This window comes from Canis aureus, chromosome 1 (genome assembly GCF_053574225.1).
Source record: "Canis aureus isolate CA01 chromosome 1, VMU_Caureus_v.1.0, whole genome shotgun sequence".
In the NCBI taxonomy this organism is placed as follows: domain Eukaryota; kingdom Metazoa; phylum Chordata; class Mammalia; order Carnivora; family Canidae; genus Canis; species Canis aureus.
This window is the reverse complement of record NC_135611.1, coordinates 114,342,456-114,358,758: the sequence shown is the minus strand read 5'-3', so window position 1 is coordinate 114,358,758 and position 16,303 is coordinate 114,342,456. Positions and strand designations below refer to the sequence as shown.

The window sequence follows — 16,303 nt, the reverse complement described above, 5'->3', positions numbered from 1 at the left end:
AGCAAAGGGTGGGGGTGGGGGGAATGAAAGGGAGATTCTTCAGGAGACTCCTGGCTGAGCATGGAGCTGACACAGGATTTGATCTCATGACCCTGAGATCATGACCTGAGCCAAAACCAAGAGTTGGGTGCTCAACTGACTGGGCCACCCAGGCACCCCTTTAAGACTTTATTTTTTTTATTTTTATTTTTTTTATAATTTTTAAAATTTATTTATGATAGTCACGCAGAGAGAGGCAGAGACACAGGCAGAGGCAGAAGCAGGCTCCATGCACCGGGAGCCCGACGTGGGATTCGATCCCGGGTCTCCAGGGTCGCGCCCTGGGCCAAAGGCAGGCGCTAAACCGCTGCGCCACCCAGGGATCCCCAAGACTTTATTTTTTAAGCAATCTCTACACCCATGTGGAACTTGAACTCATGACTCCTGAGATCAAGAGTCACACGCTCTGACAGGCACTCGGAGAAGTGCTATTTCTTGTCTAAGGACATGAATATAATTTTATTCATATTTTCCTTGAATTTTTAAAAACAACTTCATTTTAAGAATAGAAAGAGCCGTATTGTGTCTCAACACACGCACTTATTGGAACTTGTAACTGGCTCTTCTGATAGATGTTCCATGTTGCTTAATACTGAACTAATGAAAATATTTTTTTTTAATTTTTATTTATTTATGATAGTCACAGAGAGAGAGAGAGAGAGAGAGAGAGGCAGAGACACAGGCAGAGGGAGAAGCAGGCTCCATGCACCGGGAGCCTGATGTGGGATTACATCCCGGGTCTCCAGGATCGCGCCCTGGGCCAAAGGCAGGCGCTAAACCGCTGCGCCACCCAGGGATCCCAACTAATGAAAATATTAATTCACCTTTTTTATATACTGATCTCTCAGATTGGTAGATGATTTCAGAATCACATCTGCATCCTTCTTCAATTTCATTCTCTATAATTTATAAATACAGGTATAATAATAATTTGATTAAGTCAATATCAATTCATTTTATTCAGACTTTTATAAATATCATTACTGCAGATTCAGTCCACATCTGAATGATTAATTTAATATAAACTTCATAATTTTAAGTGTTAATAATTTCCTTTTTTTCTCATATGCTTAAGATGCAGCTTTCTTAATTTTCAACCTTACAGTTTATCAATTTGTTTTCTGGTATATTCAATCTTTTTCCCCAAATATCCAAACCCATTAATCGAGTAGTCAATTGGGTTCATTTTCTTGATTGTCTACTATACAGGAGTCTTGCTCTTATCTGTGGGGGGATTACAATCCAAGACCCCCATTGGATGCCTGAAACTGCGGATAGCATCGAATCCTCTATGTATTTTTTCCTAAACATACATTCTTCTGATAAAGTTTATAAATTGGTCACAGTAAGGGATTAATAACAATAACTAGTAATAAAATAGAACAACACTGGGGTGCCTGGGTAGTTCAGTTGGTTAAGTGTCTGCCTTTGGCTCAGGTCATGATCCCAAGGTCCTGGATCAATCCCCAAGTCGGGGTCCCTGCTCAATGGGAATTCTACTTCTCCCTCTCCACTAGTTGTGCTCTCTCATGCTCTTTCTCTTTCTCTCTCTCTCAAAAAAAAATCTTAAAGGAAAAATAAAACAACTTTAACAATAAGTTGTTATAAAAGTTATGTTAATTTTTTTTTCTTACCAAAGGTTTCATTTATTTATCCATGAGGCACAGTGAGAGAGAGAGAGAGACATAGGCAGTGGAAGAAGCAGGCTCTATGCAGAGAGCCCAATATAGGCCTTGATCCTGGGACTCCAGGATCATACCCTGGGCCAAAGGCAGGTGCTAAACCGCTGAGCCACCGAGGCATCCCCGAATGTAGTCTTAGTTTCTCAAAGTATTGCACTGTCCTCATCCTTTTTGTGATGATATGACATGATAAAATGCTTATGTGGTGAAGCGAGGTGAGGCAAATGATGTATGGATTGTGATGTCTATGTTAGGCTATTATTGAACTTCTGACAATAGGTCAGAAAGAGGATCACCTGCTTCAGGACCACGAGTGACCAGGAGTCACTGAAACCAGGGAAAATGAAATCGAGGATAAAGGGAAGCTTCTGCACAGAGCTTGTGTCATCCTCCTGAAATCGGCCACTTTGTTTTCTAGGCCTGGTGTATGAGCATCCATCTGGGACTTCTCTTTACACTTCTCTTTTCTCCCATACACATTTCCCCCTTTCTTTTATTTTGTTTGTTGGAACTACATCCTCACATGGTTCCTTAAGAAAGGGTACATGGCAGGTAAGTTGGCTGAAACTGCCTTTATTCTTTTCTCACATGAAAGGATAAATTTGCATGGAGAATTCTACATTAAAAATAGGTTTCTTGGGCAGCCCCAGTGGCCCAGCGGTTGAGCGCCCGCCTTCGGCCCAGGGTGTGATCCTGGAGACCCGGGATCGAGACCCATGTTGGGCTCCCTGCATGGAGCCTGCTTCTCCCTCTGCCTGTGTCTCTGCCTCTCTCTCCTCTCTGTGTATTCTCATAAATGAATAAATAAAATATTTATTTATTTATTTTAAACTTTTATTTATTTATGATAGTGACACACAGAGAGAGAGAGAGGCAGAGACATAGGCAGAGGGAGAAGCAGGCTCCATGCACCGGGAGCCCGACGTGGGATTTGATCCCGGGTCTCCAGGATCGCGCCCTGGGCCAAAGGCAGGTGCCAAACCGCTGCGCCACCCAGGGGTTCCATTAAATAAAATCTTTAAAAAAAGAAAAGAAAATAGGTTTCTTAAGAATGTTACAGTCTTTGGGGCACCTGGCCGACTTACTTGGTAGGGCACAGGACTCTTGGTCTCGGGGCTGTAAGTTAGAGACTCACATTGGGTATGCATATTACTTAAAAACAGAGTCTTAGGGCACCTAGGTGGCGCAGTCAGTTAGGTGTTGGACTTCTGATTTTGACTCAGATTATGCCCTCAGAGTTGTGAGATGGAGCCCTGGGTCAGGCTCCACACTGAGCGTGAAGTCTGCTTGAGATTCTCTCCCTCTCCCTCTTCTTTCCACTTCACTTGAGCACTCTCTCTCTCTTAAGAAAATATAATATATTTATATAATAAAAATAAATCTTAAAGAAAGTTAAAGTCCTGATTCACTGTCTTCTGATACACGGTGTCACTTTACTGAAGACCAATGGAATTTTGATTATCATTTTTTTGTATGGAACTTTTATTTTCATTTAGAAACTTTTATATGCTTGGAATGCTTGGGTGGCTCAGCGGTTGAGCATCTGTCTGTCTTTAGCCCAGAGCGTGATCTTAGAGACCCGGGATCAAGTCCCACATCGGGCTTCCTCTGTGGAGCCTGCTTCTCCCTCTGCCTGTGTCTCTCATTAATAAATAAATAAAAATTTAAAAAGAAGCTTTTAGGCTTTTCTATATTTCTTGTATTCTGATATTTTGCAACAATGGGTCCTTTTTATCATTTATTGTGCTCATCCTTGAGTAGCCTCAACCTGGAGACTCTTACACTTTATTCTCAAATTGTAAATCATTTATTTTATAATACTTTCAAGATATTCTCTGGAAAATTTTTTAAGTTAAAGAGGTACTCTGTAGTCCAATATTGCTGATATTAGACATCCTTGATTAAATTTTTATTTTTAACTTTCCATTCTTTTTGTCCATGCTTTCTCAAATTTTATTCTTTTTAAAAACTTTTTATTTATTGTTTTTTAAGATTTTTATATATTTATTTGACAGAGAGGGAGAGCAAAAGTGGGAGGAGCAGCAGGGAGAGGGAGAAGCAGGCTCCCCACTGAGCAAGGAGCCTGATGCAGACCTTGATCCCAGGACTCTGGGGTCATGACCTGAGCCAAAGGCAGATGCTTAACTGACTGAGCCACCCAGGCACCCCTCTCTATTTTATTCTAGTTTTTGGAATAGTTCTTTGGCTTTCTCTTCCAATTCTTCTATTGTTTAAGGGCTTGTCTTTATTTTATTTTTAAAAGATCTTATTAATATATTTGAGAGAGAGAACACAAGCAAGAAGAAGGGGGAAGGGGAGAAGCAGACACCCCATTGAGCAGAGAGCCCAACACAGGGCTTAATCCCAGGATCCCAGAATCATGACCTGAGCAGAAGGCAGATGCTTAACCAACTGAGCCACCCAAGCCCCCCTATATTTTAAACAATATAAAAACTCCCACTCTGTACCTATTATGCACCAAGTCTGGAATTAATAAACTTGCTTTCTAGATGCTCATATCTTCCCCAAAGTAAGCAAATTATATGGGACCATTTTACTGGTAGATAAAAGAGGCAAAGAATATAAATGTAATGATATTCCCAGAGTGACAAAGCTAATACATGAGATAATCAACATTCATTCTCAGGTCACTAAGCTTCATACCTGCTCCCCTAACTGGCCTCATTAATAAATGTTCAAATCAATAGCTTCAGGTCATTGGTCACATGCTGACCAATGCAGATAGCAGTGCCCCTTAGCCTATGGCTGATTAGGGCAACAGGGTCTCAAATACTCTGTGAATCATATGAACTTAAATGAATCCAATGTTGGTATCACATCGCTATTTTATCCCAATGAGAACAGATATCTTTTCTCCCACTGGTTCATTTTTCTAGGCTATGAGTTTCCAGTATATTCCTCTAGAACAAGTGGTCAGTTACTTGCCCTTAAACCAGGCTTGAATCGTTTACTAGTAGAAGAAACTGAATTTCAGGGGTGCAGAGCGACCCCTGCAAGATGAAGAGTAGGTTCCATGAGTCAACTTTTTAGATCAAGCTCTTAACTCCCAGGTCAAGCTCAGGTAAGAAATATACCTTTAAGTTGTATTATTTACAAAAGCTTTTTGTCCATTCCTTTTGCAGAAAATCAAAGGTGTGCTCGCCGGGGCCGCACCCATTTTAAAAAAGAACAGGTTCAAGCACTGAAACGTGTGTTTGAAGAGACCATGTACCCAGATTGGGTTACCATGGAGGAGCTTATTTCAATTACTCATCTTGATGAATCAGTAATAAAGGTATGTCCCTGATTCTCTAGAGAGCCCACCTAATCCAGAGCTTCATATACACTTTAATCATCACATAATTCCTATATATATATATATATATATTTATTCATTTAGATTTTTTTATTCATGGGAGACACACACACACATACACACACACACACACAGAGGCAGAGACATAGGCAGAGGGAGAAGCAGGCTCCATGCAGGGAGCCCGATGTGGGACTCGATCCCGGGACCCTGGGATCACACCCTGAGCTAAAGGCAGACGCTCAACCGCTGAGCCACCCAGGTGTCCCAGTGTTCTACATTTTTATTCTTTTTTTTCAAATATTTTATTTATTCATGAGAGACATACACACAGGCAGAGACATAGGCAGAGGGAGAAGCAGGCTCCCTGCAGGGAGCCTGAGGCAGGAATAGATCCTAGATCCCCAGAATCACGACCTGAGCCAGATGTTCAGCCATCCAAGTGGAACCAGACCTTTTTAACCCCAGAATCACAATGCTACATGGGACCTTTTTGGGACGGAGCTCAGGTAATCCCCTTGGGGTCTGTTCCTGTTTATTTCTAAGTTCTCCTTAATTAGGACATTCACAGTCATTTAGATGCCTTGCTACTAAGTTCCCACAGAGCATTTGGGGTATGAGAACCCCTGGATAAATCTTGAAGGCCCCCCAAGCTAGACTCCTATTCCATATTCCCAGTGTTCAGAATTCTCTCTGAAAATTCTGAGCATCCACCAAGACAGAAGCACCTTGCCTGATCCCCTCCTGATCCGGTGTTTGAGTGCTCTGTCCTATTCCACCTATTGCAAGCATCATCTTATGCTCCCTTTGCCCCCTGGAACTCAGGACAGCAGAGGATAGAAGGAACTTCCCTTGTTCAGATAACTGAAGAGATGCGAGACTAGCCTTCTCATGCCAAAGGAACCTAATTCCTGAGGAACATGAGGATTCCCCTTTGGACCCACCCTCCTTTATTAACTTTTTCACCTCCTCTCTAGACTTGGTTCAAGAACCAACGCGTCAAAAGGAAGAAAGAGCAGCAACAAACTGGATCAAATTCATCACTAGAATCACCAAACCCAAATTCATCACTAGAATCATCAAATCCGACCATTTCAGGCCAGGAGGAGGAGCCCTCCTTAACTGTAACTTCAGCAAACACTCATCCCAGGAGTCCCAACTTTTTGGATGCCTGTGACCATGAACTGCCTCAGTCTTCTGACAACGGCCAGCCTGGTCCCTCCAGATGGGGTTCATCTTGGTATTCTCTGCCTCCTGACCTCCAACAGATATGTCTGGGGGACTCTGATCCTCCTTGGGCCTCCAGTCCCTATGACATAGATCAATTCATGGAACTATATGCCTTACCTGGGGATGATGATCCCCGCAGCCTAGATCAATACCTCTCCCCAACGTGCCTCGGTTGAAGTGGTACGGCTGACACATCCATTTATTTATTGAACAACTGGTATGTTCCAGGATAGGGTTCTATGATCCAATTTTTCATCAACTGAGAAACATTTCCAAATGCATTTAATAGGTCCACGTGTTAAATAGGACAGAGCCCGGGAATTCTTTTTCTGTAAGAAGAAAGAAATCTCTCTACCTTTCATCATTGCTTCTGGTTTCTGCTTCTGAACACTGTCTCAACCAAATTTCAATATCAAGGAGAGTCATAGAGGCCTTTAGAATGGTAGCAGAAACCAGCTAGTTTTTCTTGGGTACCAGCTTGTTCCAATCAAGCTAGCTCTGTGAAAGCACCCCAACTAAGGTCAATACCATATAGATACAGCTCCGCTGCACTTGTACCCCATGGACCATTTTATCTCTATTTTTTTCATTTTATCTCTTAAAAAAAAAAAAAACCTAGAGTGACATTAGCAAGAGGGAAGACTAGGAGGTCCCAACTCTTGCATCTCCACAAAAACAATATTTAACAACTACTTCCTGGTGAAAATAGCTCAGAGAGAGCTCTGGAGTACAAGAAGCTGCAGCAACCCAGGGGAGCACAGAACCCAAGGCCTTAAAGAAAAGCACAGGAGGCATTTTCCTTGTGTCACCTCATTCTCCAGTTCTACAGAGTTTGCTGCCAAGAGGGATCCTCTTGGTTGTGATGCACTTCCGCCACCCCACCAGCACTTCAGGACAAAAAGAGAGTGGAAAGAAGATTCCAGAAGCTTTCACCATGAGGACCCAAGTAGCCCTTGTGGCTGTCAGGGACACCTACAATTTTTGCCACTGAAGACTCACCCAGTGTTTGCCCAGAATCCACACTGTTGAGCTCCTGTTGGAGGAAGTTATAGAAAGGATGTGACTGCTGGTCAACCCCTGAACTGGATACCAGCAATCAGAGGCTCCTTAGGCCCTCTCTTGCCCCCAGAAAGTGCATTGCCTTTCCCCATTTCTAATGTAAATTCTCTCATTTATTAAAACTTCCACTTACCGATCTGTAGTAGCCTGACTTTCTTTTGTCTCTCCTTGCCCTTTGTACAATGGCCAGTTTCAAATTACACCTGGCAAGCTCCCAAGGAGCTTGCAAACCAACAGCTCCTGGAACAGGAGCTGACACTTCCACCCTGTCCACACCGGCCCTGGTCCACCACATGAACACCCGCACCCTTGCTGCCTAGGTGATTAGGAAATGAGATGAATAAAAGGAACATTGATGGGGCTCAAAGAAAGTTTTTTTTTTTTAATTAAGATTTTTTTATTTATTCATGAGAGATGCACAGAGAGAGGCAGAGGCACAGACAGAGGGAGAAGCAGGCTCCCTACAAGGAGCCCGATGAGAGACCCAATCCTGGGCCCAGAATCATGCCCTGGGCCAAAGGTAGACACTCAACTACTGAGCCACCCAGGCATCCCAAAGGTTTTTAATATAGTACTACCAAAAGTACCCCCTATTGGCTTCTTGACGTTAAAAACCTTAAACAAGTCTGTTCTATTTGCCTTAGTTTGGAGAAATTTTAACAGGCAAGAGTCAGACCATAATGAGAAACCTGCCCTGCAATTGCCTCAGACAATGATTAGGCGGATTAATCAAGATGAAGATTGAGGGGCACCTGGGTGGTTCAGTGGCTGAGCATCTCTGTGCCTCTCATGAATAAATAAAATCTTAAAAAAAAAGATGAAGATTGAGAAAAGGTCTCTTGGCACAACCCTCCCTGGAAACCCAGTCTTGTGCAAGAACAGGTAAAATGGTTAGAGAGTGGAGGAGTTTCCAGGACTCCTTGATATGGGTATCAAAATCCACCTGATATGAGGCTGAGAGAACATGAAAATGCACGGATTGGTGGGTTTACAGAAGGTGAATTTTTAAAAAGGATTTTATTTATTCATGAGAGACACAGATAGAGAGGCAGAGACATAGGCAGAGGGAGAAGCAGGCTCCATGCAGGGAGCCCGATGTGGGACTTGATCCCAGAACTCCGGGATCACGCCCTGAGCCAGAGGCGGACACTCAACCACTGAGCCACCCAGGCGTCCCAGAAGTTGAAATGTTTCAACAGGTTTTTCTGTGAAGTGGTGGTATCTCACCTGATTGTATCATGGGGTGGACATTGTGTTCCAGGGGGAATGTTTCTCCTACCTAGAATTGTAAAATAGAAAGCATGTGAATCTGCCCTTCAACAATATTAACTGGACATGCTAAATCCAGAACTAGTAAGATTGCCTGAGCCCATGTAGCATAGAATGGAAGCCGGCAGTGTTAATTCTTTGTGCAATTGCCCTATGGGGAGTGTCGACTGGGGCTCCTGGCAAAAGCCCGTGAGGATCTCCCAGCAATGACTATTAGGGCTCTGGATTAAAGGATTCCCAATGGAAAAGGAAATTTCCTATCACTGAGCTTACTATGGATGCGATGGAAACTGTCCCTCCGACTAAAGGACATGAAATAATCTTGAAACCAGAAATACCCATAATGTCTTGGGTGATGTTGGCAAAATGCTTTACTGAGGATAGCAGTGCCCAGAAGAGTTCCATAATACAATGGAAATCGTTTATACAGGATCTTGCTGCCTGGGGAATACAAGGAGACATGAGCAGAGAGCCTCTTTTCCTCCATGAGAGGAGCCCCTGGATTCTAGTGTCACTTGGACACTTAGAAACAGCTTTCAATTGGCTGATCAAGTGCTGTTAGGTCTGTAGGCTGAAGTTCCAAGGTGAATGGCGAGCATCCTGTTTGGAAGACCACTGCTTTTTTTTTTTAAATAAAGATTTTATTTATTTATTCATGAGAAACACAGAGAGGAGAGAGAGACAGGCAGAGGGAGAAGCAGGCTCCATGCAGGGAGCCGACATGGGACTCGATCCCAGGTCTCCAGGATCACGGCCTGGTCTGAAGGTGGCGCTAAACCACTGAGCCACCCAGGCTGCCCAAGACCACTGCTTTGATTGAAGAAAGTTAAAAAAAAAAAAAAATCAGCTCAGTGGACTGAATTGCATGCTGTTTTCCTAGTAGGAAAGAGGATTTGAACAGTAGAATGGGCTCCTACGTTTGGGTTGTTACTGACTCTTTGGGTCATTGGCCAATGACTTGGCCATATGGCCAGCAGAAGGGCAATGGAAACTCTCCCTATCAAGGTATCCCCATTTGGGGCATGGCCTTAGAGAAATCCTTAAGGGAATTTGAGGGGTGCATTAAAGTAGGACATGTCAATGCCTATCAGAAGAATCTCCTTCCAGATTTGGAAGGTGATTGGATTCAATAAGCAGGTATTTCTGTGTGCTTGCTTCTAGTGACCATGAAATGAGTGGATATTTCTGCAACAAGGCAGATGTGGGTTGGATCTAGACCCATTTCTCTTAGACCTTCTGGACATAAAATGTCGATTAGAGCAGTCCTGTCTGCCAAAATAGAGACAGAGCCTGCAGATGGTTACGTGGCAGATGCCCTGATCACATGCAGACTTGGTGATGTCAGCTACGGTGATATCTCGGTGCTCGGAGGTTGTGCAAGAAGTTCTAGTTCCTTGGTACCCAGGGGTTGTGCAAGAGCACTCTGTTCTTTCTGCAAAGGAGGCCAAGGTCTACAGATGCACAAAGGGAGGTCAGTAAAATCACTTGTGTGACCTTGAAAAAAGGAAAACATTTTGCTAAAGGATGGCTGGGCTAATCAGAAAGCCAAGGGGGCTTCAAACAGACTTGCTGGCCTCTGGCCTGGGAAAGTTCTGCTCCTTTATTCCCCAAGGACAGTGGTCTGCAAATCTCAAAGAAAGCAAATTAGTTCTGTTACAAATTAAGGGCCTTAAGTCAGCAAGCAAGGAGTGTGTACCTTGAAGCAAGTTAACCCTTTTATAAAAAAAGATTTTATTTATTTATTCATGTGATATATATATATACACACACACACACACACACACACACACACAGAGACATAGGCAGAGGGAGAAGCACACTCCCTCAGGAAGCCTGATGTGGGACTCGATCCCAGGACCCTGGGACCATGACCTGAGCCGAAGGCAGATGCTCAACTGCTGAGCCACCTAGGTGTCGCCTGCAAGTTAACCCTTAAGACGGGCTGGAGTGCTGTTACACCATAAAGCACTAGAAGACTGCATCAGTTTGGACAGCTAGCTGATTCTCATCTCTTCAGACAAGGAACAACTCTACAGCCCACAGTGTCCGACAAAGGACAGAGTACCAGCGTGACAGAGAAGTGAAATGGGCAATTAAAACACTGATTGTCTAAAACGGGGAGGTGCAGGGGCACCTGGGTGGCTCAGTCAGTTAAGCATCTGACTTTCCACTCAGGTCAGGATCTCAGGGTCTTTTTTTTTTTTAATTTTTATTTATTTATGATAGTCACAGAGAGAGAGAGAGAGAGAGAGAGGCAGAGACACAGGCAGAGGGAGAAGCAGGCTCCATGCACCGGGAGCCCGATGTGGGACTCGATCCCAGGTCTCCAGGATCGCGCCCTGGGCCAAAGGCAGGCGCCAAACCGCTGCGCCACCCAGGGATCCCTCTCAGGGTCTTGAAATGGAGCCCTGCGTTGGGCTCCACGCTGAGCATAGAGGCTGCCTGGGATTCTAGTAATGTCCTAGTATCCTTTGATTTTTTAAAAATAGTCATTTTGTTTTCAGGGATCTGTGTTTGAAGATCAGGGGGTGGACTGTGAGAGTGATATAATGACAGAAATACAGTTGGCCCTTGGACAACTGTGCTGACCCCCCATGTAGTTGAAAATCGTGTATAACTTTTGACTCCCTAAATGATACCTTTTTAAAAAAGATTATTTGCTTATTTATCAGAGAGAGAAAGAGTGAGAGAGAGAGAGAGAGCACGAGCGGGGAAGAGGGGCAGAGACAAGCAGACTCTGCACTGAGCACGGAGCCCTACGTGGGGCTCAACCCCCCTGAGCTAAAGGGAGATGCTTAACTGACTGAGCCATCCAGGCGCCCCTTGACTCTCCTAAAGATGTAACTACTATTAGCCTCCTGCTGACAGGAAGCCTTACCAATAACATAAACAGTTGGTTAACATGTATTCTGTATATGTGGCATATACTGTATTCTTACAACAAAGTAAGCTGGAGAAAAGAAAATGTTATTAAGAAAATTGAAGAGAAACCACATTTACAGTGCTGGACATCTATTTAATGAAAACAATCAGCATATAAGTGGATCCATGCAGTTCAAACCCATGGTTTTTTTTAAAAGATTTTATTTATTTATTCATGGGAGACACACAGAGAGAGGCAGAGACACAGGCAGAGGGAGAAGCAGGCTCCCTGCAGGGAGCCCGATGTGAGACTCCATCCCAGGACCCCAGGATCATGCCCTGAGCCGAAGGCAGATGCCGCCCAGGCATCTAAACCCATGTTGTTTAAGGTCAACTGTGTATTTTAGTCTTCCTCCTTGGTTCCTGGCTCACAGCACTCAAAGTCCTGTAATTTCATAAGTGACTAGAGCCATAGGGCTATCTTTTGTTCTAATATTTGGGTTTTGTGCTCAATTCCTGAACACAGCCCCAGGTCACTGAAAGAGAAAGGAGTATCTTGTTCCTATCAAGTGTCTTGTTCCTATCTTTTTCCTTTCAGCCAGTCCGGAGTTTATGTTAACTTGGTGACTCTTGGGGAGCTCCTACATAACTGCAGGACAGGGGTGGGGGAGACGGGGGATGCTGGTTGCCAGGGAACTGACCATGGGATCAGAGGGTTGGAGCTCCCAGCCCCACAGCCTGACCCCCGGGGAACAGAGAGGAGCTGGACGTTGAGTTGATCACTAATGGTCAGGGAGTTCATCAATTACACCTACGTAATGAAGCCTCTATAAAAATCCTAAATGTAAAGAGTTCGGAGAGCTTCTGGGTTGATGAACAAGAACATAGTCGCATGCTGGAATGGAGAGCATCCCAAACTCCACAGGGGCAGCAGCTCCTGTGTCAGGACCCTTCTGGACCTGGCCCTGTCTGCCTCTTCATCTGCTGTTCATTCATATCCTTCAATAGCCTTTTAATTCTTTTTTACTTTTTTTTTTTTAAAGTAAATTCTATGCACAACATGGGGCTGGAACTCACAATCCTGAGATCAAGAGTCACATGACCTACTCTCTCTCTCTCTCTCAAAAAAAAAAAAAAAAAAAAAAAAGACCCATGCAAGCAAAGTCAAGTGATCTATGACAAAGAAACAGACAATTCAATAGAGAAAAGATAGTGGTCTTTTCCACAAATTGCTAGAACAATTGAACATCCGCTTGCGAAATTATATGTTGAGGGGATCCCTGGGTGGCTCAGTGGTTTAGCGCCTGCCTTCGGCCCAGGGCGTGATCCTGGAGTCCTGGTATCGAGTCCCGCATTGGGTTCCCTGCTTGGAGCCTGCTTCTTTCTCTGCCTGTGTTTCTGCCTCTTTCTCTCTCTCTCTGTGTCTCTCATGAATAAATAAAATCTTTAAAAAAATTATATGTTGAGATACTTATGCACATTTCACAAACTTGACACAGAATAGACCATAGACCTAAATTATTAAACAATAAAATGTCTAAAAGATAACACAGGATAAAATCTAGGTGCTTAGATTTGGTGAGAAGCTTTTAGCTATAATACTAGAAGCATGATCCATTAAGAAAAATGGGTATGTTGGACTTCGTTTTTTCTAAAGCTTTATTCATTTATGTAATCTCTGTATCCCATGTAGGACTCAAACTCACAACCCGGAGATCAAGAATTACGTGCTCGCCGACTGAGCCAGCCAGGTGATGGCTGGACTTCATTAACATTAAAGATTTTTGCTCTGCAAAAGACACTGTTTTTTTTTTTTAAGATTTTATTTATTTATCCATGAGAGAGACACACACACATGCAAAAAACACTGTTAAGAGAACGAAGAGACAAGCACGGATTGGGAGAAAATATTTGGAAATCATCTGACAAAAACTTGCATCTAAAATATACCAAGAATTCGTAAAACTCAATAGTAAGAAAACAAACAACCCAATTAAAAAATGACCAAAGGGGAGCCTGAGTGGCTCAGTCGGTTAAGCATCTGAATCTTGATTTTGGCTCAGGTTATGATCTCAGGGTCGGGAGATCGAGTCCCGCCCGCATCGAGTTCTGTGCTGGGCATGGAACGTGCTTAAGATTCTCTCTCTCCCTCTCCCTCTACACCCCACCTCGTTCACACACGTGTGCTCTCCCTTTCTCTCTCTTTCTCAAAAAGAAAAAGGCCAAAATATCTGAACAGACACCTCACCAAAGAAGATATACAGAAGGCAAATAAGCAAATGAAAATGCTCAACACCATCTATCATCAGAGAATTGCAAATTAAAACACCAGTGAGATACCACTACAGATCTGTGAGAGCAACTGAAACCCAAAGCGCTGACGGTGCCAAATGATTTCGAGGATGTGGAGCTCTCATTTGTTGCTGGTGGGGATGCAGGGTGGTCCAGCCACTTTGGACGGCCGTTTGGCATTTTCTTACAAAGCTGAACGTAGCCTTACCATCCAGCAATGGAGCTTCAGTATTTATCCCAATGACTTGAGCATTACACCCATACCAAGAAAAAAAAAGCTGCACATGAATGTTTAGGGCGGCTTTCTTCATAACTGCCAAAAACTGAAAGCAACCAAGATGCACTTCAGTAGACAAACCGATAAACTGTACATTTATACAATGGAATATAATTAAACATTTAAAAAAATGAGCTATTGGAGTGCCTGGGTGGCTCAGTCGGTTAAGTGTCTGCCTTTGGATCAGGTCATGATGATCCCAGGGTCCTGGGATGGAGCCCCGAGTCCCTCTGCCCCACCCCCTCCCTTGCTTGTGCTCTATCAAATAAATAAATAAAATGTAAACCAAAAACCAAAAACCCAAAACCAAATGTTTTTCTAGAGAACAGATTGGTGGTGGCTGGAGGCGGGGGTGTGAGCAAAATGGGTCAAAAGGTACAAACTTGCAGTTAAAAAAACAAGCCCTGGGGATGTAATGTCGAGCACGAGAGTCGAGTTAACAATACCATGGAGTATATTTGAAAGTTGCTAAGAGATTAGATCTTAACAGTTCTCATCACAAGGAAAAAAATTCTATTTGTGGGAATGGTAGCTAGTTACTGTCACGATCATTGGGCAATATATGCAAATATCGAGTCATTATGTTGTACACCGAAGCCTATAGTATAGTTACATGTCAATTATATCTGCACAATTTTAAAAAAATTTAAGTAAACAGTTGAAAGTATTTCTTAAACTGGGCGGTGGATACACGCCTGTCCACCTTATTATTCTGCTATATGAACAGTGCAGAAAAGCAAACCTTCCGAAGTGGGGGCAGGGGGCGGGGTGGGGAGAGACCTTGAGCCAGTTCCCTGCGTGTGGCAGAGGTGCCTGTCCTTGGACGAATTGGAAGCTGCGCCTTACACCGCGGCCAAGCAGGGGCTCTGATGGTGGGACCCGGACTGAGTTAGTGTGACCCTGGAGGGCGCCAAGCCATGTCCTGAGAGTTTGGGACAATTGGTGTGGCCAAGGCCTGGGCGCCGCCGGGGCGGTCGCCACCCACGTTTGGGCTCCAGGGGGCGCCACTCGCACACACCGTGCAGGACGGTCCTCGATTCCCTCCCCGGCGGGTGCGCAGCACTGGGCTCCCGGTGCAAGCGACCGCTGCTTCCCAGGTCCACGACCTGGCCGGTGGATGAACACGAGTGGACGTGGGTGTAGCCACGCCACCTGCCGTGCCCGGGGACGTTCTATCCAAATTTCTTTCTTCCTTTCTTTTTTTTTTCTTTTTTCCTTTCTTTTTTTTTTCTTTCTTCCTTTCTTTTTTTTCTTTCTTCCTTTCTTTTCTTTCTTTCTTCCTTCCTTCCTTTCTTCCTTCTCTTTCTTTCTTTCTTTCTTTCTTTCTTTCTCTTTCTTTCTTTCTTCTTTCTTTCTTTCTTTCTTTCTTTCTTTCTTTGGAGTTCGATTTGCCAACATATAGCATAACACCCAGTGCTCATCCTGCCAAGTGCCCCCCACTCAGTGCTCATCACCCAGTCACCCCCACCCCCTACCCACCTCCCCTTCCACTACCCCTTGTTCTTTTCCCAGAGTTAGGAGTCTCTCATGTTCTGTCTCCCTCTCTGATATTTCCCACTCATTTTCTCTCCTTTCCCCTTTAATCCCTTTCACTATTTTTTGTTTATATTCCCCGAATGAATGAGACCATATAATGTTTGTCCTTCTCCGACTGACTTACTTCACTCAGCATAATACCTTCCAGTTCCATCCACGTTGAAGCAAATGGTGGGTATTTGACATTCTATCCAAGTTTCCTGAGGTGTTTCCAGCAGTGTCACCCACCCCTTACCCTTGATGTCCAATCAGGATTGAGGGCTGGATCCTTGTACCAACCCAGCAGAGGATATCTTACACCAAAAAAAAAAAAAAAAAAAGTAAGTTTAGTAAGTAAATAAATGAAAATGGGGTTTCTCCATGAAAGTATTAATGGCAATTGGCATATGAAAAAGTAGATCTGATTACATCAATAACCAAAGAAGTAACAAAGGTAAGTAAAAGATCTACACTCTAAGAATGGCATTAGATAATTTATAGCCAACTCTGCCATATAGTCAAACAAAGAATCCCTAGATTGTGGAAAGCTGTCCAGAAAATAGAAAAAGGACACTCCCAAAATCTTTTGATTTTTTTTTATTTTAAAGATTTTATTTATTTATTCATGAGAGAGAGAGAGGGGGAGAGAGACAGGCAAAGGGAGAAGCAGGCTCCAGGCAGGGAGCCCGATGCGGGACTCGATCCTGAGCCTCCAGGATCATGCCCCAGGCCAAAGGCAGCACTAAACCACTGAGCCCCCCAGGC

At 43.8% G+C, this 16,303-nt stretch overlaps 1 protein-coding gene across 1 annotated transcript; it reads left to right on the top strand.

Moving 5' to 3' along the window:
* The first annotated feature begins 2,266 nt into the window (after nt 1–2,266).
* On the top strand, nt 2,267–7,382 carry LEUTX (leucine twenty homeobox). The gene is made up of 3 exons (XM_077894291.1): nt 2,267–2,273; nt 4,865–5,016; nt 6,012–7,382. Exons 1-3 carry the CDS (start codon nt 2,267–2,269, stop codon nt 6,438–6,440), a joined length of 588 nt encoding a protein of 195 aa, XP_077750417.1. The 3' UTR covers nt 6,441–7,382.
* The last annotated feature ends 8,921 nt before the right edge of the window (nt 7,383–16,303 follow it).

Bases quoted from the DNA above. Each gene is read 5' to 3' on its own strand.
- LEUTX (XM_077894291.1), top strand. The intron at 5,017-6,011 runs GTATGTCCCTGA...CCTCCTCTCTAG, and splicing joins TTGATGAATCAGTAATAAAG to ACTTGGTTCAAGAACCAACG.